Source organism: Gymnoscopelus microlampas (genome assembly GCF_963454915.1).
Source record: "Gymnoscopelus microlampas genome assembly, chromosome: 24".
Taxonomy (NCBI): Eukaryota; Metazoa; Chordata; class Actinopteri; order Myctophiformes; family Myctophidae; genus Gymnoscopelus; species Gymnoscopelus microlampas.
The window spans coordinates 14,904,612-14,932,582 of NC_139961.1; the positions used below are offsets into that span (position 1 = coordinate 14,904,612).

Below are 27,971 nucleotides of genomic sequence, written 5' to 3' on the forward strand. Positions count from 1 at the left end.
CTCATAACTTGAATCCATTTAGGTAAATAATACCAGGGGTCATCTTGATTGACTATAATAGTTAATCACCTGACAGGCAGTTACAGGTTAAACAAAGTGATCTGTGACTCTATAAAAGAGAGGGTCCCTGGTATTGTCTTACAGGTCACACAGAAGAACTGAATGTACAGTGTACACATGGAACAAAATAGACCTTTACGGGTCCATTTGACCCGTAAGGAAAAAAATGGTATCGGTACATCTCTATTCATGACTTGTGTCCACTGTTGCAGGAGAAAGGAGCCCCTTTGATGGGTGAATCCTCTTTCCTGGACTCCTGGGTCAACCAACGTGCCATGATGATGGGTATGTGTTCATTTGTGTGTGTGAGTGTGTGAGTATGTGTGCGTGGGTGTGTTATTTATGATGATTTGACTATTGGAAAGAATCCAACATCCTCTATTGTGTGAGAGAGTGCGAGTTTGTTATCTCATACTGAATCATCTCTGAGTGACATGGTATAATAGTCTTCTTTTTTACGCACAATGTTTACACAACATTTTAAGAGCCAGGAAAGAACTAGGGAGCAATTGGAAAACATTGGGAATTCTTGGGAACTCGACAAACTCGACAATACATTTTCTCTACATCTGAGACATTTGCCTGATGCTCCTCTTTGGAGCAAATTTATAACAGGCACAGTTGGACTAAACGTAAAAAAAAAAAAAAACGTGGCTCTCTGTTGCAAGATCCGTTAAAAAGCATTGTCAGCCATGAGTCGAAACGAGTTTGTTCCTGTCCAGCCATGCTTTAATTAAAGGATCTTTTTAAAAACACATCTTGCATCATCAGAGTGTCTGGGATTTATTTTCCGTCTGCTGTTAACCATGTGGCATCCTGAAGAGCACCTGATTTAAAATAAATAAAAGAATTGACCCAGTGCACCTGATCACCCTATTTCGGGAGGGACAAGACACAAGAGAATCACTCCAGATGTGTCACTCAGATGTTCTTTTGTTCCTTTGTCGCCACAGATGAGCAGGAGGCGTTGAATTCGATCATGCAGGACCTGGCCGAACTGCATCGCCACTCCAGTCGTCCTGCCATGTCGCTGTCGGACCTGGGCAAACCCAAGAGCTCCTCGCCCAAGAACCAGGTGGGCCTGGCCTCGCTCACTGCCTTTGAGCTATTTCCACTGCATGACGAGCAGTGTTGATTTTGACAGCACATTTTTTATTTAGTTTTCAGTCATAGTCTTTTGAATGAAATGCTGTTTAGTTTTAGTCCTATTTTAGTCATCTGAAATGTTTGACTTTTAGTCCAGTTTTTGTTGGAAAAACGTTTTTTTTTTGCGGCTGTGATGCCATCGAAATGGCATATTTTCACTTAGCTGCATGCCGAAAATAGCAGATCAAGCTCAACGCGTCGCGAGCTTGTAGATCTGCTATTTTCGGTCTGCCCCCCCCCCCCCCCCCCCCCCGCGCACCCATGCGGACTTGCTTTAGTTCTACTGGATCTCTTCTCCACTAGTCCCTCTCAAACATTTTAGTCTAGTTTTATAGGATGAGGTTTGTACAATTAGACGCATGTTGTTGTATTTTGTGATGTTTAGGATAGTTTGCATAATTAATAATGGTAAACCATTGCCGTAATTGGCTGTATTTGAAGCATTATGTTTTGTTGAGAATAAAGCCGCAGCAGCCGGACATGATTTGTCAACGTTTTCACAAAAGACGGATACTAGTAGTAAATGGATTGTGCATTGAGAAAATCCCTTATGTCATCATAACCATTGCAGCGCACGTTCCAGGCTTTAAATTGTGCAATATAGGAAATGTCGTTTGCAGTAAATGCACCACAGTCATAATAATAAAGACACAAACTAACTGCACAACACTCTTTAACCCATCCGGGAACGCGTCTGTGTCATTTTAGATTTTTAGCTATTATTTTTTATACTTGGGCTTTTCAAAAATAGCAGATATACAAGCTCATAGCGCGGCACTGAGTGCCGCGCTACGAGCTTGTAGATCTGCTATTTTTGAAAAATCTTGAACATTTGTACAAATCTTTGAGTAATGTTTTTTTTTTTAAACAACATTTTAAACTCAAATCTTTGCTTCTGGGAGGTCCCTGAAACAAAATATTTTGATGGGGATCGGCGGCCAAAAACATATAGTTTTGGGGGTCGTTGACAAGAAAAAGTTTGAGCAGCACTGATATAGTTTTTTCAACAGTAGTTTTTTTCCGAAGAATTAAGACATTTGTTGAGACATTTGACAGTTACAAATGTTCGCTTTAAAGATTTGCACACATTTTCACGATTTTTTCAAAATAAATAGCAGATATACAAGCTCATAGCGCGGCACTCGGTGCCGCGCTATGAGCTTGTAGATCTGCTATTTTTCAATAGCCAAAGCAATCTAAAATGACAGATGCGTTCCCGGAATAGCGAGAGGAGAGTTTACAGCATGTCATCACCTTGCTAAACTAATGGCCTAACTCATTTTTTGAGGAAAATTATATTTTTGCCTAAGTCAGCTCCTCATGACACTGGCCACCTCTGGTAAAAAACGTAAAATATACGCATATATCCTAATTGAAAAGGATCATGCTATTCCCGCCCCTTTTAGTATAATGGCCTAACTCCCTAGTGTGACTTAGGCAAAAATAGGCATTTTCTTTGGCCTAAAATCATTTGGCCTAAGTCAGGTTTAATCCTATTTAAACCTATTTAAATCTCTTATGTTACATAACTGACAGACAGTGTTATTTTTAAATTAATAGTCATAATTTGTTGTAAACGTTTTAGGTGAAATGTTTAAGAAATATCCTATAGTTTTGTTTTGGATCAGTTTTTTATTTGTCCTGAAAAACTTTAAAAAAATGACGTAGGCCATTAGTTTAGCAAGGTGACGATGTGGATAAATGACTTGGTCTGATCCAGTGCTTCAACACACTCGGTATTTAAAAGTACCAGTGGCATTGATGAACGTAGAAATCGGACCTTTGCAGCTGCGTAGACATGGTGTGTGGGTTTATATGTGCGTGCTTTGCTCTATCAGGTAACGTCACTGTTTATCTAACGAGCCGTCTGTGTTTTTTAAATAGAACGACGTGCGAGTGAAGTTCGAATTCAAAGGGGAGAAGAGGTAAGCCATCAGCAGCACTGATTTATTTATTCATTTATTTCAAACCATCATGCAGTCCCTCAATATTACAGCTGATAAAAAAAAAAACTAGTGGTTCTCAACCTTTTCAGCCCCCCCACATTTTTTTTATCACATTTGAACTGGGGACTCGCCCACCCTGACAAGCACTTGGAATTGTAGGAGGCATTACATGTTCATGGTTCCACAGATAAATATTGCGAACATAGCTGATCTACAATTTGACAATTTGGCCAATGTTTGACCAGTTTTTATAGTATAGTTAGTTGATTACTTAGGATGCAGTAATGGTCTTTTTTGTCTATTAAAAAGTAAATACCACCCCACCCTTTCCGACACCCACCCGTAACTCCGCATCCACCCACACCCCCAATTGTCCTAGATTAACGTTAATATGTTGAAATTCATCTGTGCAGAAACATTTACCATAATGTTTAATGAATGCATTTCCTGTGCAGCCCGTTGAGGTTTCCTTGTGGGTGAAATGTATTCTAAACGTGATTGACTCTCAATCACGTTTGGAATAGTCATCATGACAGCATCACTGTAATGCGCAATTTCCTGGATTACGCTCGGGTTTTAACCCATTCAGACCGGGAACGCATCCGTGTCATTTTTAGATTTATTTGGGCTATTCAAAAATAGCAGATCTGCAAGCTCATAGCGCGGCACCCAGTGCTGCGCTTTGAGCTTGTCGATTGCTATTTTTTGAAACATCACAAAAGTTTTTGCAAATCTTTGAATATATATATTTTTTAAAGCGAACATTTTAACTCAAATCTTTGCTTCTGGGGGATTCTACAAATGTCTTCTAAATCCTAACAGTTTAAAAACAAAACATATGTTCCTGTAATCAGTGCTTCTCAAACTTCTTTCATGTCAAGGACCCCCAAAATTATGGTGACTGCTCATAAGTCCGACATCCCACTACTCCGACTACGTGGCTTCCGCATGCGGTTAGGGATAGGGTTAGTAATGTCGGAACAATGACATGTCGGAACAATGACATGTAACCAAAATTATATGTATTTGGCCGCGGACTCCCATCTCAAAACATTTTTGTTCCAAGGACCCCCCAGAAGCAAAGATTTGAGTTAAAAAATGTTTTCAAAAAAATAGCAGAACTACAAGCTCAAAGTGCGGCACTCGCTGCCGCGCTATGAGCTCGTATATCTGCTATTTTTGAATAGGCAAAGTATAGAATAATGTTTAAAGTGGTTACACAGATGCGTCTTAATGGGTTAATGTTCGCATGGCACAAGTCATGATGTGTATCGTCATGTACACAATGCTGAAGTGATTCTTCTCAGTAAATAATCTATTGGGACTCTCTCCTCTCTCCCTGTAGGATCCTGCAGTTCCCTCGTCCTGTCAAGCTGGACGATTTGAAGGCCAAAGCCAAAGTGGCCTTTGGCCAAACAATGGACCTTCACTACACCAACAACGAGGTAGATGGAGTATTGTAAAGCAGTGGTTCCCAAACTAGGGGGGGCGGTCTCAAAAATGAATGTTGGGGGTCCTCAGATAGATTAGCTTAATGTGCAACATTGTTTTCTCACTGAACAGTAAACAAACCAACATGCAGTATAAGTTTATACAGGGTATCTGCACATTTCTACAGTTGCAATTTAAGGACTTTTAAGATCCTTTTAACCCATTTAAACCTGAGGCCGATTCTAAAAATGCCCTCTAAATCCTGACCTAAGTATTCTGAAAAACTTCAAAAAAAATTATATACTGTACATAGCAACAAACAACCGTTCCTGTCTTGAAAGGTATAGTTACAAATAGGGGTTCCTGCCCTAAATGGGTTAATACCAAATTGTCCAAATTGGCAAATATTACGTAAGAAAGAGGCAAACATTGGGAAAATATCCAAACTACACACTCACAATGCTCTGCTGTGCGAGGCGCTGTGAGCTTGTAGTTTGGCTATTTTCACAATATTTATCTGCGGAACCGAGTCAAACTAAATGTAATGCCTACAATTCCAAGTGCTTGCCAGTTCAAATATGATTATTTTGGAGGGTCACTCACAGCCTGAAAAGTTTGGGAACCCTTGTCGTAGAGCATGTAGGGCTGTGGTATCACTGGAACGTATTCCAACCAGATACTGGTTCTAGCTTTTACCCCTAATGTCTCTTTTTGATTGCACAAGAAAAAAAAGAAACAAGAACTAGCCCAAAATACGAGCTACCAGGAACTGGCGTTTAGAACCAGTTTTAGGTATTGTTGTTGTCTCCGCTTGACTTAAGAGGAAATGGTTACAGTAGTGTTGTTTTCATTCCCTCATATTGATAAGCTTGTCCTCAGAACAAATGATGAGCTCGGATCTCATTGCTCACTGGTCTCATGGTTTTCTCCATTATACCGATATTCCTTCCTCTGCAAATGCTAACAACAACATGCTAACAAATAACTACATTTAGAAACGCAGCAGCTCCCTTTCATCATCAATCGCTTGAGTGATGCAAGCATGTAACTAGTCACAATAATAGACAGTGCAGTGCTTCTAGTAGAGCAGCGGTAAGGCAAGAGTAAGGCCGACGGAGATGGCAGTGGATGTGTTGGAAGCAGCTCACAGTGAACTTTTGCCAGGTATCTAGTTTGTCGCCGTCCGACCTTCCTAGCCCGTGTCGTTTAAGAAGAACGGGTGACAATGGCCAAAACTCAATAGAAAATCAGCAACCGGAAATCTGAAAGTGGCCGTTTTACAAGATGTTTTGGCCATTATCTCTGGAACGGAAGGTCCAATCTGCTCAGTTTAAAGCTTGTTGGATGCATGACTTTCAAGACATTAAGCACCTAATAACCCTTTCGGAGGGTTTTATCGGCCGGGCCTCGGGCCGGCCTAGTAGGGGCCCAGTTATGGCCGGGCCTTAATTTTCAGGCCCCGTTGAGAACTCGAGCTGCTAGTCCATACCCCCAAGGTCCTGTTTGACACGGACAGTCCCAGGTACCAATAATCAACAACAAATGAACTCTGTGGACACTCTTTGTGAATTGGAAATCCAAGAGGTCCCGTTTTCTAGGACCAAGAAAGTCGAAATCGAAATATCCGTTAACCGTTGCAATCGAAAAAGACCCCTGTTCCCACCTCGGTCTCTTCCACCTTCTGTCACCATTTCTCCCCTGATCGTCGTCTTCATTTGATGTCCTCTCTCCTGTAATTTCATCCCTCTCTCTCTTCGCTACCAAGAGCAAACGTTCCCTGTAATGCATTGGTTCTCAAAGTCGGGTCCTTGGGGGGTTTGTGGGGGTTGGGGGGCTACCAGGGGGTCCCCAGCTAAATTAGTTAATATAGCGTCACAATCATTTTAACCACTTTAACCATATTTCATACTTTGGCTATTCAAAAAATAGCAGATATACAAGCTCATAGCGCCGCGCCGAGTATTATTACTATGATATTGAGTATGAGTATAGTATGAGTATGATATTTCTATGAGCTTGTAGATCTGCTATTTTCCACAGCCAAATACATATCATTTTGGGGGTCCTTGACATAAAAAAGTTTGAGAACCACTGCTGTAAAGCATGTGTTAGTATTACTAGGTGGGAAAAAAAATACAGTACATAGATTTCCTTTTGTGTTAGCGCTGCATCCTCCTGATTGGGGGGTCTCTCTCTCTCTGTCTCTCACTTATCTCCCCACCCCCCCTGCCCAGTTGGTGATTCCTCTGACCACTCAGGATGACCTGGACAAGGCGGTGGAGCTGCTGGACCGCAGCGTTCACATGAAGAGTCTGAAGATCCTGCTGGTGCTGCAGCTCTCGTCGCAGGTCAGCGGTGTTGATTTTGTCGACTAAAAAAAACTATGACAAAAAGATGTTCGTCCACTACATTTTTTCACTGACGAAAACTAAATAAAAACCAAGCTACGATGACTAAAACTAAGGCGAAATATATTGTCAATTTTGTCAACAGATACAAACTAGACTAAAATGTTGGTGAGGGACGAGTGGAGACGAGATCCAGTAGAACTAAAAGACAAGTCATTTTATGTTTGGTTCGGCTCTGAAAATAGCCGATCTACAAGCTGCGACGCGTTGTGAGCTTGTAGATCGGCTATTTTCAGCATGCACCAAGTGTAAAATCAGCCATTACGACGCCATCAAGGCACCGCCACAATACATTTTAGTCGACTAAATCAGCTGTAGATTTAGTCTACTATAATGTTATGATATTTAGTCGACTAAAACTAGACTTACAGTAAAACATTTCAGATGACTAAAATATGACTAAAGCTAAATCAAAGTTTGCTGTTTGCTGGTGGGGGGGTGACACGCAGCAAACATCGTCGGAAACGGGAGTCGAACCCGCGACACACGTGTCAGGCTGGCATTGCAGCCTATAGGGTGCCTGGACACGTCACGCCTACGGCCCAGGCCAAGCGTGACTTCTTCACGGCAACGTGATCGACGTCATCAAGGGCCGATTATCGTCCGATAACCGATGTATGGCCGATTTAAGTCGATGCATAAGCATGTGGCGGGTCGTTAAAGGTTTCTTCTGTGTTGTGTTGTGTTGTTGGACATGTAGACCACCTCCTCTCCCATGGACCTGTTGCCGTCCAACGAACAGCTGGACAACACAGGCTTCAGCGTCGCAGACAAGAAGAGCATGCTGGCGTTGATAGGTAATAATGCTAACCAGGAACGGTCGGTTCAACAACCTAGTTGGACCCTTTTTTTGTCCCCCCCCCCACGGAACACTGCACCACTATCTTGCACCTGTAAGTCGTTCTGGATAGGAGCATCTGCTAAATGCCTAAATTGTTAAGTTGAAAACAAGTAAAACTAGAAAAAGTGCTCCTTGGAGCACAAGTCTCCGCCAGCAGACTTGTGTTGGGAATGTTGGGAATGTTCTAATTCTTATGTTCTAATTCTTACAAAAAATAGAACATGTTACTGTGTCATAGTAACATGACACAAGTGTCCTATCCGTCTGTATAAGTGTCCTATCCGTCCTGTCTCTATAAGTGTCCTATCCGTCCTGTCTGTATAAGTGTCCTATCCGTCCTGTCTGTATAAGTGTCCTATCCGTCCTGTCTCTATAAGTGTCCTATCCGTCCTGTCTGTATAAGTGTCCTATCCGTCCTGTCTGTATAAGTGTCCTATCCGTCCTGTCTGTATAAGTGTCCTATCCGTCCTGTCTGTATAAGTGTCCTATCCGTCCTGTCTGTATAAGTGTCCTATCCGTCCTGTCCATGTAAGTGTCCTATGTAAGTGTCCTATGTAAGTGTCCTATGTAAGTGTCCTATCTGTCCTGTCTGTGTAAGTGTGATTATTCCCGTCTTACCTCACTTTGAAAGAGGCTAAGACTCTTTCAAAGTACACATGTATTTATAGGCCGCTATACGTCACTAGCCAATCAGATCACACTATTTCACCGTATTGTCACGTGTCACGTGAGGCTTGACCAATGTTAGCTTGACATGTGGAAAGTGAAAACAATGTCTCCTGGCAGAGACAATAATTAAAAATAGCATAGCAAGGAGAAAAAATGTAGGACATGGATAAAGAATGCAATAAATAAGGGTAAAGTAAAGAAGTACATTTAGTTAAAATCGTTATTTTTCCTCTAACCCGTGTCCTTCCCCAGGCTCTCATTCTACGGACCGCAGCTCACCTCCGCCCGGCTACATTCCCGACGCCCTCCAGCAGGTGGCGCGCAACGGCTCCTTCACCAGCATCAACAGCGAGGGGGAGTTCATCCCTGAGAGCATGGACCAGGTACTCACTGTGTGTGTGTGTGTGTGTGTGTGTGTGTGTGTGTGTGTGTGTGTGTGTGTGTGTGTGTGTGTGTGTGTGTGTGTGTGTGTGTGTGTGTGTGTGTGTGTGTGTGTGTGTGTGTGTGTGTGTGTGTGTGTGTGTGTCGAATATTGGTCTTAAAAATTGGCTAATATTATATATTCGAATATTATTATTATACTTATAAAATATACATGCTATTATTACATTTCCAAACATAACCCCATAACTGTAATTACTTCAGTCTATATTGGTAGCTTAATGACTATTAAAATTCCATTTTCTTTTTTATGTCCAATATATTTGTATTTAAGTTCATAAAGTTAACATAAATATAACTAAATGCATTTGAAATTAGATACAAATTTTACTTTTCAGGATTCCAATTCAAAAATAGCAAAAAAAAAATCGTGATTCCGATGAAAAAATAGCAGATCTACAAGCTCAAAACGCGTCGCTTTGCGACACCTTTTTATGCTTGTAGATCGGCTATCTTTGCTACGTTTGTGTGACATAGAATGGCCCTACAGTATGTGCAACGTGGCCCTCTGGAGTGAGTGTGGAAATATAGTGGCCCTCTCCATCATCAAAGATGCCCACCCCTGCACTAGTGTGTGTGTGTGTGTGTGTGTGTGTGTGTGTGTGTGTGTGTGTGTGTGTGTGTGTGTGTGTGAGAGCCTCTGATGTCTTCAAACTACATTGTCTTTCTTCAGATGCTGGACCCGCTGTCTATGAGCAGTCCAGAGAACTCTGCGTCAGGCAGCTGTCCTTCCTTAGACAGCCCTCTGGACAGGTCAGACAAGCAGCCCATATATATCGGCCATTATTTGACTTTTGTTTTGACCCATTAAGACCTGGAACGCATCTTTGTCATTTTTGTGAGCGAGTGCCGCGCTTCGAACTTGCAGAACTGCTATTTTAGAAAAATCATGAAAATGTGCAAATCTTTGAATATATATATATATTCTTTTTAAAGCGAACATTTTTAACTCAAATCTTTGCTTCTGGGGGTTCCTGGACCAACATATTTTGAGATGGGGGTCGGCGACCAAATACATATAATTTTGGGGGTCCTTGACATGAAAAAGTTTGAGAACCACTGATATAGAAACATACATATTTCAAAAAAAATTGGGCATCGGCAAACTTTTTTTCTTTCTCCAAAAATGTAAAAAAAAAATGTTTTACTGGAAATGCAAGCTCTGTATATCTGCAATTTTCTTTTAAACATTTTTGAATTGGGCTTAATTGGTTAAATAAAATTAAGTTCTGTTCATGTGTATATCATATATTGAAGTTTAATATACTTAATTAACACATTGGGTGCAAAAAACGGGAATTCCCGGTTTTGCAAAAAGTGACGGTGAGTGCCAAAACCGGGAATCACCGTGAAGTCAATCTTTTTGGTTTTTTTCGTCTTTTTCCACAAGGGGGGGGCTAGCGCAGCTCTGGAATCACCCACGGTGAAAAAAACTGTCTCCCGTCCGCTCCCATTCTATCTCCTTGCAAAAAAGACTCTTTCCTTAACTTTTTGCAGTGGGGAAAACCACTCATTTTCGATCCGAGATCACTCCGCCATGGTGACTCGCGTGAGAGATGTTATTGTTCCAGGCGTTAGCCAGGACCATCCACCATCGTGCGCGCATGTATTGTTTACAATCGGTTGCTCGTCGTGGAGTCTGCAGCTGTAAACAGCGTAGCCTTACAAACGGTGAGATCTCTGGCACTCAACGTCACTTTTTTAAATAAAACTCTGGCACTGAATGTGTTAAGAAAATGTATTTTATTTTTAAGTTAAATGAAAACTTAAATCAGATCAAATTTTTCCCAAATTGCTCTGAAAACTTTGACAAGATAATTGGTGGTCTAGGACATGGCTTCGGCCTTGAGACAATAGCGCTGTAGTTCCCCCACGGTGGGGTTAACGATGGCGTTTTCTTGTGTAACGATTGCTTTGCATCACCCCGAGAAGCCTGTGAAATGTTGTGCTGTAGGCCTTGTGTGTTGGATTGTTAAGGTTTTGTCCACTGATGCTAAGGGTTTCATGTTGTTATTGTTGTGACTCATGCACAGTGACTACCCCAAGTCCAGGATGCCCAGGGCGCAGAGCTACCCAGACAACCACCAAGACTTTCCAGGTAAGGTGTATCTGTCTGTCTATCAGTGTTGATTTTGACAGCAAATTTTGATTTAGTTTTAGTCACAGTCTTTTGAATAAAATTCCAATTAGTTCTAGTCATATTTTGGTCATCTGAAATGTTTTAGTTTTTGTCTAGTTTTAGTCGACTAAATTTCATAAAAGATTATAGTCGACTAAATCTACAGCTGATTTAGTCGACTAAAATGGCCGTGATGGCGTCGTAATGGCTGATTTTACACTTGGTTGCATGCTGAAAATAGCCGATCTACAAGCTGCGACGCGTTGTGAGCTTGTAGATCTGCTATTTTCAGCATGCAACTCCGAGGCAAACCAAGCGTAAAATGACTCGTCTTTTAGTTCTACTGGATCTCATCTCCACTCGTCCCTCACTAACATTTTAGTCTAGTTTTTATTTGTTGTCAATATATTTAGTTTTAGTCGTCATAGCTTAGTTTTTGTCAGTGAAAAAAGGTAGTCTATGTAGTGAAAACGTGGTTTGTTGCAGTGTAATTGGCTGTCTCTTCCCACGTGTCACTTGCAAAAAAGACTTGGAAAAAAAGTCTGCACTATGCCAAAACAAATTGTTCATTTGCTGCTGTTAATGCAAACAATAAAATAATAACATTGACATCAGATAGGAGGCTAGAAACAAATGTAGCTTTCTTCATATTGTTTAAATCAGTGGTTCTCAAACCTTTTTGGCTCAGGTCACCCCTGTAAATAACTTTTTCATCCACGGCACCCCTGAATTACATTGTTACTTACTTACTTATAGGACCCTCCCATTTATGTCATATTACGGTGCTTAAACATTTAAATAATATTTAAATATATATTTATAATATAATATTATATATATATATATATATATATATATATATATATATATATATATATATTTAAATATAATATTTAAAATACATATGTCCGCTTAAGATACAGTATGTCATGAGGAAAACTCGAGAGGATATCAATTTCCATTAGGGCAGGTTGAAAATAATTCTATACTTGACGTTTAACCACTCTGGGTCGAACATTCGTCAAAAATAGCAGATCTACATGCTCACAGCGCGTTGCGATGCCTTGTGATCTTGTAGATCGGCTATTTTTGACAAAGAGATTTGGTGTAGGTCCGAAAGTGATATGGATCAATTCCAAATATTATCAAAACATTCTGAGGCACCCCTGGACTGGTGTCACGGCACCCTAGGGTGCCACGGCATCCACTTTGAGAAACCCTGGTTTAAATAACAATCCCCATTGACTACCAGTATGAAATTAAAGATGCATAAAACATCAATACAAATAAATCTGTTAAAGGAGGAGTTCACCCAAAACTTTATTTATATTCTATCAATTGCACACCCCATGAAGCCTACCGGATACATTAGCCGGTAGGAGACAGGAATCAAATTATTAGCCTAGGAATGCGATAAAAACACAAATATTGAAGGCTTCATGGGGTGTGCAATTGATAGAAAATAAGTCATTTTTTGGATGAACTACTCCTTTAATGTTAAAAAAACATTAAGATTACCCTCATTCAAGCTATTAGTAGCACTAGGTGTCACATTAATCTATGGCTTTATCACTCAGAAACATTGAACAGACAGTAGAGGCAGTCTACAGTCCATATTGTTTATTCAGATATAGGAATGTCTACTAGGATCTTGTTCAGTGATGATCTCAATGGCGCAAAGAATAAACGACATGTTCCACACTAACTTGCATGACGGGGAGTACAAGAGTTTGGGTAAGTCTGGGTTGGATACAGCCACATTAGCCCAGTACTTAACACATTGGGTGCCAAAACCGTATATATACTGTTTTTGAAAAAAAAACAGAAAAAAAAATGTTTTTTCTTTTTTCCTCCATAGCAACAGGAGATATCATTTTTCGAAGATTTAGACTTTAATCCACTTCCTGGTTAACTGATGACTTCAAAAGCCTGTATCTCGGCTCCTGTGTACTTTTTTTTTTACAATGTATTTTTGACTATTTTTGACTATTTTCAACTGGCTGCAACTATGGAACGGATTTCCGAATGTTTTTATTTTTTTCCCCCCGATTGTACGAGACCTCTATATAATGAATGGATGCTTTTTTTTACATGGATTTGCTCGTCGTGGATTCTAGAGCTTTAAACAGTAAAGCGCAGTCAATGGGGAGAATGCTGGCACCCAACGTAAGTTGTTGCTGGCACCCCATGTGTTAAGAAAGTAATCACTGTGCTTTAGATGGACTTATCTTGAGACGTAAGGGCGGTGTGCACTTTGGCGGCGGTGGTGGTTTCTCTCTTTGCCAGCAACGTGTACACAATTTCATCATCATCCTCGAATGACAGGGAGGGTGTGCTCTCTGCTGCGCTGCATGCATTGCTCTGCAAAATGCATTGCTCCGGAAAAGTTTTTAAAATTCATTGGTAAAAATGTGTGGGAACCCTGACTGAAGCTCACGGGTGATTTTTCTGTCGTAGCCCCTAAACTATGGAACAAGCTTTTAATGTTTTTGCTACAGTCTGAATCCCCCTGATGAACTTGCACTATTATGATGTTAAAGGAGTAGTTCACCCAAAAAATGACTTATTTTCTATCAATTACACACCCCATGAAGCCTTGAATTCATGGAGATTCTTTTATTTTTTGACGCATTCCTGAGTCAATAATTTGATGACAGGGTGTTATTCCGGTAGGAGACTCAAAGAGACTTCTTGGGGTCTCCTACCGGATACATTAGCATCTTTCCGCCGGTAATCAAATTCTTGGCTCAGGAATGCGACGACAAACTCAAAAATCTCCATGAATGCAAATGCTTGGGGTCTGATTACTACGTCTGTGTCGTTTCATTATTGATTGTTCTGTTTTTCCTCCTGCAGAGTACGACATCCCGGTGTTTGAGAAGTCGGGGAAGGGCGGTACGTACCCGCGGCGCTACGGCATTCCCTTTGGCCTCCAGGACTACAGTGACGGTGAGTCTGCTCACCATAGAACAAGGGTTCCAATCATAGACTGTATAAATGAGATGGACAAACCCACTCTGCTGCTTTCTACAGACCGAAAATGAAGCCGATTGTACCACGACTGTAGGTCCGCCATCTTTCAATATCGCGTCAGAATGGAACCAGACCATTATTGGTTGGGTAGCTTGTCAATCAAGAGCGGGGGGGCGGGGAATGAATGCTATTGGTTATGTAGCTTGTCAATCAAATCATCCCGCCCCTCCTAGAGAATAGCCTACTTTATCGTCAATTTTAAAATAAATAGGACCATAATTTAGCAAAACGCATATCCTGATGATTGAAAGGAGACTTTAAACTAGCGACTGGAAGCATATAGAATTTATGACAATTTTTATTACAGTAAGAAAATCTAGTCTAAAGTTTGTCAAAAAACCCATTCACTTGCGTTAAAATAAATTCTTTCTGACACCGTAGGTCGGCGCAGGGTAAAACAGCGCCACTCTGGCCATTTTGTCGGCCTCATCGTAAATATCTAAGACTTGCCCCTTGGTTCCAATACTTTACAGGCCGCGGCTAAAAAGTTTGAGAACCACTGGACTGATCGATAGAAAAAAAAGCACTTTTTTGGGTGAACTGTCCCTTTTTGAAAGCTCCTCTCCACTCCTCTCCTCCCCTCCCCCTGCAGGTCGGAAGACGTTCCCGCGTGCGAGGAGGACCCAGGTCCACGGCCTGCGCTCCCCGGTGAGCTTCAGTCCCACGGAGCAGTCTCCCAGCACCAGCAGCGGCAGCAGCGTCTTCACGCCCGACCTGGAGGAGGCCCCGGGCCCCGCCAGGCGGCCGCGGCGAGGCAGCGACATCGAGGCCAACCCCCAGCCGGCCTCCGCGCCGGCCCCTACCCTCTCCGTCATGGACATCAGCCCCCCCAGCCGTTGTGAGTCCCCCCCCCCCCCCCCCCAAAGCCACGAAGTGTTGATTTCGTCGACTAAAACTATGGGGAAAAATATTCGTCGACTACCTTTTTTCACTGACAAAAACTAAATAAAAACTAAGATATAGAGCACAGTGAAGTGACAATTTAAAGGAGTAGTTCACCCCAAAAAAATCTTATTTTCTATCAATTACACACCCCGTGAAGCCTTGAATTCATGGATTTGTTTTGTTTTTTGTCGCATTCCTAAGCCAATAATTTGATGACCGGGTGTATTTCCGATAGGAGACACAAAGAGTCTACTTTGTGTCTCCTACCGGATACATTAGCATCTTTCCACCGGTAATCAAATTATTGGCTTAGAAATGCGACAAAAACAAAAGAAAATCCATGAATTCAAGGCTTCATGGGGTGTGCAATTGATAGAAACTAAGTCATTTTTTGGGTGAACTACTCCTTTAAGGCCTTTTAAGACCTTTTTGATACCTTTTTAAGACCATTACTGCATCAAAAGTAATCAACTGTGTAAAACTACACTATAAACTGGCCAAACATTGGCCAAATTGTCAAATAATATAAAAAGTGGCAAACATTTAGAAAATAGCTGATCCACAAGCTCACAATGGTATTGTTTGTTAACATTGGCATAAAACAGACCTATAGTTTGATTTATTATGGGGTGAGAAAGTTCCTCATAACATATTTCCCATCTACAAATCGAACTCTTTCAGAAGGTTTGGATTTGGGAAATTGTGAATATAATCCTAATGCACAACATGAAACAAACCGTTCTGGATCGGATAAGTGGCTTTACCGTGTAAAGAGTTACCGCGTTAAGAGTCATCATTTTGGAAGCCAAGCCTTCAGTTTTGAGTCAACTAGAGCAGTGGTTCCCAAACTTTTATCATGTCAACGACCAGCAAAACAATATGTATTTGGCCGTGGACCCCCACCTCAAAATATTTTGTTCCAGGGACCCCCCAGAAGCAAAGATTTGAGTTAAAAATGTTCGCTTTAAAAATATTTGTATTCAAAGGTTTGCACACATTTTCACGATATTTCAAGAATAGCAGATTGAGTGCCGCGCTATGAGCTTGTATATCTGCTATTTTTGAATAGCCAAAGTATAAATGGTTAAAGTGGTAAAACAATATTGTGACGCTATATTAACACATTTAGCTGGGGACCCCCTGGTACCCCCGCAAGCCAAGGACCCCTGGGGGTCCCCGGACCCCACTTTGAGAACCAATGAACTAGAGAAATGTAGATGGCGGCAGCAGTGCTCTCATGATGGTTCCAATGTTCTTCTCCTCTCCTCTCGAACCACAGCCCCTCGGGCGCCCACCAACTGGCGCCTTGGGAAGCTGCTGGGCCAGGGGGCCTTCGGCCGGGTCTTCCTCTGCTACGACGCCGACACTGGCCGGGAACTGGCCGTCAAGCAGGTCCAGTTTGACCCCGAGAGCCCCGAGACCAGCAAGGTGAGAGTCCAGACCTCGATGGCAGCAGCACAGCACAGTGGCAGCGGACAACTTTATTTATCCCACCATGGGGAAATGCACCCTATGCCAGTGGTTCTCAAACCTTTTCATGTGAAGGACCCCCAAATTGACACTTATTAGCCCGCGGACCCCCATTTGGAAAGATATGCCAGGGACCCCCCATAAGAGAATAATTTTACAGCTCTAGCAGTGATGCTCAACCATTTTAATTTCAAGGACCCCCAGTTTGACATGCATTAGGCTATGGACCCCCATTTAATGGCATTTATACCTCTGGGACCCCAATTCATATTGTAAAATCAATGTTAATTTAACTCTGAGAGTGTACAAATGGAACCAAATGGACCCGTTAGGGTCCATTTGGTTCCATTTGTACACTCTCAGAGTTACAGACCCATAAGGGTCCATCTGGTTCCTGTCCATCATTTAGCTGGGTACCCCCTGGAACCCCCTCAAGTACCCCTGGGGGTCCCCGGACCCCACTTTGAGAACCAATGCCCTATGCACAGCAGCCATATTGTGAGGACATTCACAGGTGTTACCAATGATACTAATGAAGGCTCTGTTCCATTCTGGTCAAACAGAGTCAGGGTGCTGATATTGTGCATGTTGGCTCACTGGAAACACTCTGCTACACCGGTTGTTCTAAAGTTGGGGTCCAGGGACCCTCATGGGCTTCCAAATGGCCCCTTACGGGTGTGTAACTCTGAGAGTGTACAAATGGAACCAAATGGACTCGTAAGGGTCCATTTGGTTCCATTTGTACACTCTCAGAGTTATGGGGGTCGTGGAAACCACTGTGCTACACTAAACGGAACAGAGCCTTCATTAGTATCATTGGTAACACCTGTGAAGGAAGTGATAATATGGCTGCTGTGCATAGAGCCTTTTAGCAACACAGTAGCATACTACAACAACAAAAACAACAACATATAATCAAACAAATACTCCCAAGGCGCTACATGTGGAATACAATGTTTTTTAAATGTTCTCAGTCAAGTTACAAGGTGAAAACAAGGTAAATAAATTGTTTAATTTAATTTAAAAGTTGTACCGCCGAGGGGATGAATGTGGCTCAGGGGGTAGACGCTGAACCCCTAATTTCTCCCGATGAGCAGGTTGGTCCTTTGCATGGTTTGCTCCGCCATCGGTGGGTGAATGAATGTGTGTGTGAATGTAATGCACAATCTATGTAAAGCGCTTTGGATAAAGGCGCTATATAAATGCACCATTTACCATGAATGATTTTAGAATGTACTTTTGCAAGCGGGTAAAAACAGAACAACGCCCTGCTATAAAACAATGTTCAGGAGAAGCCCAAAATGCTCGCAGCTCTACGGGGGGATTTGTTGGTTACAAAAAGGTCTCTTTGTTTAAACTCCTGTAATCTTAGAACAGCATTTGACAATCCTGTTCAGGCTGTTAATACCAGCAGATACAAGAAAAGCTCATAAGACTCACAGTAAAAGATTGATACAAAATGACGGGTGATGGGATGAAACGGAGATTATTCTTGTTTCCGTAGAAGGTGAATTCTCGCCCCCGCTTCACAACAGTGTCAGTGTTCACATCATGTAGATCCCAGGCAATAATACCCGAGTGGAGAAAGTCGGTGAAGTTCTTTATTCCTGAGTGTAAAATATCCCTTGCTTAACCCATTGAGGCCTGAGCTTCCGATTCTGCAAAATGTCTTCTAAAACGGTTTTCTGAAAAACTTATGTTTATATACCAGTGGTTTTCAAACGTTTTCATGTCAAAATGATATGAATTTGGCCGCAGACCCCCATCTCAAAATATTGTGTTCCAGGGACCCCCAGAAGCAAAGATTTGAGTTAATGTTTGCTTTACAAGAATATATATACTCAAAGATTTGCACACGTTTTCACGATTTTTCAAAAATAGCAGATCTACAAGCTCATAGCGCGGCACCGAGTGCCGCGATATGAGCTTGTAGATCAGCTGTTTTTGAATAGCCAAAGTGTAAAATAATGTTTTTTTTTTTAGCTCAAATCAAAAAATGACACGGATGCGTCCCAGGTCTTAATGGCTTAACCCTTTAAGACCTGAGGCGATTCTTTAAAAAAAAAAAGAAAATCCTAAGAGTTTTTTTGAAAAAAATCTAAAAAGATTTTTTTTCAAGATTTTTCAAAAATAGCAGATCTACAAGCTCGTAGCGCGGCACTCGGTGCCGCGCTACGAGCTTGTATATCTGCTATTTTGAATAGCCAAAGACATCTCGAGTGACACGGATGCGTTCCAGGTCTTAATGGGTTAATGTGCTCCGTTTCCCCAGGAGGTGAACGCCCTGGAGTGTGAGATCCAGCTACTGAAGAACCTGTGCCACGAGCGTATCGTCCAGTACTACGGCTGCCTGAGAGACTCCACGGAGAGAACACTCTCCATCTTCATGGAGTACATGCCAGGGGTGAGAGCCAGTGTTGATTTTGACGGCACTTTTTTTTGTTGTTGTTTCAGTCATAGTCTTTTGAATAAAATTCCATTTAGTTTTAGTCATATTTTAGTCATCTGAAATGTTTTACTGTTAGTCTAGTTTTAGTCGACTAAATATCGTAAGATTACAGTCGACTAAATCTACAGTTGATTTAGTCGACTAAAATGTGTTTTGGCGGTGCCTTGATGGCGTCGTAATGGCTGATTTTACACTTATTTGCGTGCTGCAACACCCGAGCGCAACCAAACATAAAATGACTTGTCTTTTAGTTCTACTGGATCTCTTCTCCACTAGTCCCTCACTAACATTTTAGTCTAGTTTTTATTTGTTGAACAATTGTCAATACATTTAGTCTTAGTTTTCGTCAGTGAAAAAAGGTAGTTGACGAACATTTTTCGTCATAGTTTTAGTCGACGAAATCAACACTGGTGAGAGCCCTGTCTGTGTTGATTTTGACAGCAAAGTTTGATTTAGTTTTAAGGTCATTACACACCGGCGATTATGCGAATATACGCAAAATTCTGAATAAATAAAAGACGCTTTTTCACTCCGCGAAACTGACGTGGAAGCTTGCATTGACTTTATAAGGTTTCAAAAGAAAACGTATTATTTGCATGAAAAAAATCGCCCCCGGTGTGTAAGGACCTTTAGCCATAGTCTTTTGAATAAAATTCCATTTAGTTTTATTTGTAACTTAAATCTGTAATGGTGACAGCATGGATTAAAGTTCTCAGTCGCCAAGACTGATTTCAGTCATTTGGATTCCATAGAAGCCAGCATGGCTTCTATGGAATCATGTTGCGCAGCGAAAATAGCCGATCTACAAGCTCTCAATGCGTCTGCGACGCATTGAGAGCTTGTAGAAAGGCTATTTTCGGTTATTCTTGTAGAAAGGCTATTTTCGGTTATTCTTGTAGAAAGGCTATTTTCGGTTATTCTTGTAGAAAGGCTATTTTCGGTTATTCTAAGATCAGAGCATTCGAAGTGGTCAAACTAGCAATATGTTCAGAAGTATCTTCCATAATATCTTAATCGTCTCGGATATTTCATATAAAAGCAAAGGTTTAAAGCCTGAATCTGTGATTTCTTCACATGGTTGGCAGTATGTAGAACAGCAGGAACAATATCACTAAAGCATCCCAATTGTACATATTGTATTCATTGTTTAGGAATCGGCGCTAGTGTGTGTGTGTGGGGGATCCTTTAACACGGTTTCACAAATCGTACATTAGGACATTTTCAGTCGTGAGATTTAAACTAGCTTTAATCCATGTGACAGCCCTGCACGTCGTTCTGGTAAAGGCATTACTACTCACTCACGTGTTGCGTTCCCTGCCATTCTCCAGGGCTCCATCAAAGACCAGTTGAAGTCCTACGGCGCGTTGACGGAAAACGTGACGCGGCGCTACACGCGCCAGATCCTCGAGGGAGTGTCCTACCTCCACAGCAACATGATCGTCCACAGGGACATCAAAGGTTTGTGAGCGTGCGTGCGTGTGCACACACACACACACACGGAAGTAGAAGTACTCACAAGGCATCATGAAGCGCTGTGAGCTTGTAGAGCTGCTATTTTCTAATAGCCTAAATATTATGTATAATGTATGTTTTATTTATGTTTAGTAATAAAAATCTAAATCTGCAAAGTAACTAGTAACTAACGTTTTCATATGATTGTAGTGGAGTAAAAGTACAATATTTGCCTCTGAGATGTAGTGGAGTAGAAGTAAAAGTGTTGAACATTGGAATTACTCCATTATGAAGTAAAAATGCTCCCAAATTGTACTTAAGTTCTGTACTTGAGTAAATGTACTTAGTTACTTACCACCACTGCATCTGGAGACATCTCAATTGGCTGTAGGGGCTTGAACTGGGTGGAAACGACTTATTTCAGAACCAATGGAAATAGGGATGCACCGATGTGACATTTTGGCCGATATCGATATCCGATATAATATATTGCTGTTATGGCCGATAACCGATATAACCGATGTCAAAAAAAAATGTTTTATCCATTCTGAAAAACATGTGTAAACACTGAATTTGAAAAAGCAATCACTGTTTATTCCTAATTATTTTATATTATCATCTGGATAATCCCCAGAGCAAAAAACATTTGTGTCAACTGCAAAAAGTACCAGTGACAGCAGCTTAGACACTTGGCAAATATATGTATATATATGATATAAAGAATAATATAATATATGATGTAAAGAATAAAAAGTTTGGGCCCCAATACTGACCCCTGGGAGACGCCACAACTTAAGCAATGTCCAAATGATTTGAGCTGTATTTTCCCAGCTTCACAAACTGTTGATGTCTGTCCAAATAACTTTGTCTTAATCCAGTCTACTGCAATGCCACTAATACCTATTTTCTCCAGTTTGTTTATTAATATGTTGTGATAGATAGTGTCAAAAGCTTTTTTGAGGTAAATTAATATTCCAATTGCATCTGTGATTCTTTCAATGGATTCCATCAATGCCTGAGATGTTGATCTGTTAGTTCTAAAACCATATTGACTCTCTGAGAGTAGGCTACATTAAATCTTTCCAAAAAAGAATCTAGTCTGCTATTGAAAAGTTTCTCCAGTAGGCCTATCTTTGAAAATTGTGACCAATTGGTTCCATTTGGACACTGAATTACAGACCCATAAGGGTCCATTTGGTTTGTACTGTACACTCCGAGTTACAGACCCATATAAGGGGTCCATTTGGTTCGATTTGTACACTCTGAGTTACAGACCCATAAGGGTCCATTTGGTTCCTAACTACCCATCATTTAGCTGGGGATCCCCGGACCCCACTTTTAGAACCACTGTCCTACACTTTGTGTGTGTGTGTGTGTGTGTGTGTGTGTGTGTGTGTGTGTGTGTGTGTGTGTGTGTGTGTGTGTGTGTGTGTGTGTGTGTGTGTGTGCGCGTGCGCGCACACCGATATATATCGGTTGGCCGATATATCGCGCATCCCTAAATGGAAAGACTTCAAGGCATTCTTTGGTAGGGGTGTGCCGATACACTAATTTCATGAAACGATGCGATATTGGGCTAAGAAGACATTTTTTTTCTCCCAAAACGATACATATGGTCACGAAAACGTATCACGATATATCGCGGGACGATATATCGGCACACCCCTAGTCCTTGGTATTGGGACGGTATCAGGATTGGTTTTCAAGGCAGTGGCCTTAGGCCAGGGGTCTTCAACGTTTTCAGGCCAAGGACCCCCTAGCTGAGAGAGAGATGAAGCAGGGACCCCCTACTCTATATTGTATAAAATTGTGTTTCAGATTAAAGTTTTTTTTTGCTGCTATTTTTTCCCTCTACACCTATAGCCTCTTTGCCAAAAATAGCCAGGATTATTTTGGGCTAATGTTCCCCACAGAAAAGGAATTCTAGGGTTCAAGTGGTTAATGTAAAAAAAACTAAATCCTATCACACTAAGATTTGGCGGACCCCCTATAGTAGCTCTGAGGACCCCCTAGGGGTCCCGGACCCCCTGTTGAAGACCCTTGGCTTAGGCTGCTGTTCTCTTTTTTTCTTAAATAATTTTTATCCCGCGATTTTTGTAACCCATTTTTTTCACCCGGTGCCAATTTCCTAAGTGATCCTGGGCGCTACACCAGCCCTACACCAGCGCTACACCAGTCCCCCACAGCCTGGGGAGGCCAGGGCCGAGCTCATGCTTCCTTCAGTGCATGAGAGCCAACTGACCTTCTTGTCACCTGACAGGGGGGAATTTCCCTGGTAGGACGTAGCGGGGGCTTGTTTTCAAGCCCCTACGTTGAATTTATCACCAGATGTACTGGTAGGGGGAGATCTCCTGGACACGTGTGTGTGTGTGCGTGTGTGCGTGCACATGGGACAATGCCGATATGTGGTTCAGCCAACGGGTTTAATTGTTTGACCCCGTCCCTCCCTTTAGGGGCCAACATCCTGCGTGACTCGGTGGGGAACGTGAAGCTGGGCGACTTCGGGGCCAGCAGGCGTCTCCAGACCATCTGCCTGTCGGGCACGGGCATCAAGTCGGTGACCGGCACCCCCTACTGGATGAGCCCGGAGGTCATTAGCGGAGAGGGCTACGGCAGGAAGGCTGACATCTGGTAAGACATGAGCCCTCAGGATGCACACACACACACACACACACACTCCTGATGTGTGCCCACCATAGACTGTATAAATGAGATGGACAAAGCCACTCCCCTGCTTTCTACAGACCGAAAATGAAGCCGATTGTTCCAAGACTGTAGGTCCGCCATCCTTCAATATCGCGTCATATCCTGCAGATTGCGACCAGACCATTATTGGTTGGGTAGCTTGTCAATCAAGAGCGGGGCGGGGAAGGAATGCTATTGGTTGTGTAGCTTGTCAATCAAATCATCCCGCCCCTCCTAGAGAATAGCCTACTATATCATCAATTTTAAAATAAATGGGACCATAATTTAGCAAAACGCATATCCTGATGATTGAAAGGAGACTTTAAACTAGCGACTGGAAGCATATAGAATTTATGACAATTTTTATGACGGTAAGAAAATCTAGTCTAAAGTTTGTCAAAAAAAACATTCACTTGCGCTAAAATAAATTCTTTCTGACACTGCAGGTCGGCGCAGGGTAAAACAGCGCCACTCTGGCCATTCATAAGCTTCCGTGTTGGCCTTTGGTACACACACACACTCCTGATATGGGTGTGTCAGCAATATTCCACTGACAATTAGGGGTGCCACAGTTAAGGTGCGTACACACTGTAGGATATTTGGTCCGATTATGCTGTCGGGGACCTTTTTTGGGTCTCGCCGACAAACCCCCCGATCTGACGCAGATCGGGGGTTGTGATCGCAGAGCTTTTGCTCTCGCTGTGTGTGAAAGGCTCTGCGAGAGGATCCGGCCACGATAATGGCACTCGGAGATGCCTTCCCGAGGGTGTCTAGATATCTAGCAGGTTTGATATTTGGCTCTGTCGCCGCCTGGACATCATGCAACGTGAAAGGGGCTGCGATCACTCTCTACAGCCAGTGAGAGCACATTACTGCCACTGTGGCTAGGGGAGGGTCGCTGGACCTGACCGCATAGTACCACAATATTACCGTCCAGTCCTGTATTAAGTTAAACATTATAAAATAGGATGAGAGAGTGAGCGAGCGTTGGGGGGGGAGGGGGGGGGGGGGGGATTTTGTAAGAGAAATAAGCAACCAGGTCTATAAAAACAAGCCCAACAAAAGTGACTAGGCCACCTTTAAAGCACTTTAAATATTATAAAATATTTGAAAATGGCCGATCTGCAAGCGTTGATGTGAGGTTGTAGATCGGCTATTTAAGAAAAATCTTGAAAGAAATGTGAATTGTGGAATATTTTCCAAATCCACACATCTTGTATGCCTGGGGTTTTTAGACACAACATATTTCTGCGGACAAATATTAATTTATTAATTTGCCGATCAATCGTGTAGTGAAAACCACAACAACGATATATGACAGCCGATTTCAAGAAAGAGGCTCGTGTAGTGTGAAATGCTTAACGATCAGATGACTCCCCGACCACTTCAAAAGTCCTACAGTGTGTGTCTGCCCTTAGAGCAGTGGTTCTCAAACTTTTAGCTCGAGACGAGAAGTTTGATGTCTCCCCTGGGCCGGGACACAAACTAGTGAAAGCAGTCGAGCTTGCAGATCTGGGGGGGGGTAAAAAAATGAGAATAAAAAACAAAATGTTGGAAACGAAAAATAAAGGGATACTTATTTGCGACTGATTAAAAATGGGTCCCGACCCTCTGTTTGTGAAACGGTGTCTTTGGAGCATTGGTTCTCAAAGTGGGGTCCGGGGACTTCCAGGGATCCTTGGGGGGGATACCAGGGGGTCCCCAGCAAAATTGGTTAATAAAGCAAGCATCACAATAATTTTAACCCCTTTATCCATATTTTATAATTTGGCTATTCAAAAATATACGAGCTTGTAGATCTGCTATTTTTGAAAAATCTTGAAAATGTGTGCAAATCTTTGAAATCTTTTTTCTAAAAGGCGAAAAATTACTTCTGGGGGTCCCTGGCACAACATATTTTCAGGTGGGAGGTCCGCGGCCCCATACTTATCGATTTGGGGGTCCTTGGGACGAAAAGGTTTGAGAACCACTGCTTTGGAGCTGTGGTTCTCAAACTTTTTCATGTCAAGGACCCCCAAATTGAAACTTATTAGCCCGCGGACCCCCATTTGAAACCCCCATTTGAAAATGATGCCAGGGACTCCCTCAAGGAAATATTTTTTTATGGCTCTAGCAGTGATTCTCAACCATTTTAATTTCAAGGACCCCCAGTTTGACATGCATTAGAGGCTACGGACCCCCATTTAATGGCATCTCTATCTCTGGGACCCCGATTTATATTGTAAAATCAATGTTAATGTAACTCCCTCAAGGAGTTACATTAACATTGATTTATATTGTAAAATCAATGTTAATGTAACTCCCTCAAGGACCCCTGGGGGTCCTTGTGGGAGGACCACCGAGCGAGCTAAAGCGAGCGAGTTGCCGTCCTGAACATTGCGACATTCCCTTGAGCCTAATCAGCGCCGTTTGAGTTACGTACCGATAGGCACAGAATCGTAAATGTTGTTGTGGGGACTGCGCTACTTCCGGGGTTTTCCGGGTTGCGACTGGTTACGCCCACCGTGGGACTCCCCGTACATATGCACGGAATTTGGGGGTTTCTAGGCGACTATGCACGGAATGACATGCACAAATCCGTGCAATGTATACTAATTCTCTGGCGATCAGGCTGGGAACGCAGTCGTCGCTGTTCATTCCACACATTCCCCTGTCGTTTTCGTATAATATAGGAGCGTCGGCTGCACCGTGGTGGAGATGCTGACCCAGCGGCCGCCGTGGGCGGAGTTCGAAGCCATGGCGGCCATCTTCAAGATCGCCACGCAGCCCACCAACCCGGCGCTGCCGGGCCACGTCTCGGACCACTCCCGCGACTTCCTCAAGCGCATCTTCGTGGAGACCAAGCAGAGGCCGTCCGCCGACGAACTACTGAGGCACATCTTTGTACATTAATTAATAAGCCTGAACCCCTTGAACCTTGAACCCCCCCTCCTCCTCTGCCCCTCCTCCCCCCCCCCCCCCCCCTCAGTCGCTCGGTGGTGGAAAAAAGTACTCAAATTCTTTACTTAAGTAAAAGTACCGATACTGCAACGTAAGAAATCCTCCGTTACAAGTGAAAGTCCAGAATTCAAAATGTGCTTGTGTAAAAGTACAGAAGTATTGGCTTCAAAATGTACTTAAAGTACCAAAAGTAAAAGTACAAAAATGTTTGAAAATAGCAGATCTACAAGCTCACAACGCGTCGCGTTGCGACGCGTTGTGAGCTTGTAGATCGGCTATTTTCAAATAGCCTAGGTATAAAATAGGGTTAAAGTGGTCAACGTATGTTTCATAATATCATAATTTACTGTATATCTGAAAAGTAACTAGTAACTCAAGTTTTCAAATAATTGCAGCGGAGTAAAAAGTACAATATTTGCCTCTGAGATGTAGTGGAGTAGAAGTAAAAGTATTGGAAATTGGAAATACTCAAGTAAAGTACAAATACCTCAAAATTGTACTTGAGTACAGTACTTGAGTACACGTACTTAGTTACTTTCCACCACCGCCCCCTCGCCCCCCTCCCTGCCGAACTTGCCAGACACGGCCTTACCTGATAGGGTGTCCCCCCCACCCACCCTCCCTCTGAACCCCACCCCCATCCCCCCCCCATTGGACCAGAAAGAACTCGCCGGGGGAGGATCTTTTAGCGAATGTGGGAAAACTGGAGTGCTGGTTGGTTGGTTGGTGGGATGAAAAAGGGGGCGGCGACCTACTCCCCTTTAGGCTCTCCTTTTCCTGGAGGCTCCGCCCCCACAGAGGACGCAAATGTTTTTATTTTAGACAAAAAAAGTTGCACCTTAATTTCACATAGAAAAAGGGGGGTAAGCACTCCCCCCCCACCCCCCACCCCCCCCTTAAAAGATGAGATGAACTCCTTTTGAAAATGTCTCCTCTTTTTTTTTTAATGTTTGTACGGTTTCTTTTTTTTTTTTTATGTTTGTACGGTTTCTTTCGCCAAACGTGTTTTTTTTTTTTGTTCGTTGTTTTTTTTTGTGAATGGGACTTAAAAAAAATCGGTGTTGTGGACCTAGTATAATGGAGATTGGATCTGGAGTGGCTTCCCCCCCTCCTCCTCCCTCTTTACCTGACCCCCCCACCCACCCACCACCCCCGACCCTCTGCCTTCTTCTTCGAACCTGACCCCAGAATGTACTCTGCTGCAAAAAGAAAAAAAAAACCCCGGTGTTGGTTTTTTTTGTGTCCCGGACCCGCTGCTATAGATTTTTGAACGAGAGACCCCCGGAGGTCAGAACACGGGAAGCAGAGAGCAAACCCCCTTCCCCCCCCCCCCCCCCCCCCAACGGACACACCCCCCACCCCCCCCCTCTGTCACGATTCTGCCTTTAACCCATTAAGTACCGGGAACGCATACGGTGTCATTTTAGATGTTTTGCTAGCTATAAAACATTATTTTATACTTTTGGGCTATTCAATAATAGCAGATCTAACAAGCTCGTAGCGCGGCACCGAGTGCCGCGCTCCGAGCTTGTAGTTCTGCTATTATTGAAAAATCTTGGGAACATTTGTGTTGAATACATATATATATATATATATTTTTTTTTTTTAACAACATTTTAACTCAAATCTTTGCTCCTGAGGGGGCGGGGGGGGGGGGGGGGGACAACATATTTTGATGGGGACCGGCGGCCATAAACGTATAATTTTGGGGGGATCCTTGACAAAGAAAAAGTTTGAGCACCACTGATATAGCAACAATAGCTTTTTTCAGAAAAAAATTAAGACATTCGTTGAGACGTTTTGACTTGCACAAATTTTCGATAGCGCGGCACTCGGTGCCGCGCTATGAGCTTGTAGATCTGCTATTTTTTCGAGATAAATCTTAAAATGACACGGATGCGTTGCCGGCCTTAATGGCACTTAACGTCCCCTCTGTACCCCCCACACACACACACACACACACACACACACACACACACACACACTCCGTTTCCGG

The 27,971-nt window shown here is 42.6% G+C and overlaps 1 protein-coding gene across 1 annotated transcript; it reads left to right on the forward strand.

Annotated features, from left to right (window-relative positions):
- Positions 1-26,199, forward strand: map3k2 (mitogen-activated protein kinase kinase kinase 2). The gene is made up of 16 exons (XM_084050700.1): positions 1-345; positions 1,014-1,135; positions 3,091-3,131; positions 4,498-4,597; positions 6,818-6,931; positions 7,692-7,788; positions 8,754-8,884; positions 9,616-9,695; positions 10,976-11,040; positions 13,918-14,010; positions 14,687-14,932; positions 16,259-16,407; positions 18,722-18,853; positions 20,227-20,356; positions 22,804-22,981; positions 25,708-26,199. Exons 1-16 carry the CDS (start codon positions 291-293, stop codon positions 25,925-25,927), a joined length of 1,953 nt encoding a protein of 650 aa, XP_083906826.1. The 5' UTR covers positions 1-290; the 3' UTR covers positions 25,928-26,199.
- The last annotated feature ends 1,772 nt before the right edge of the window (positions 26,200-27,971 follow it).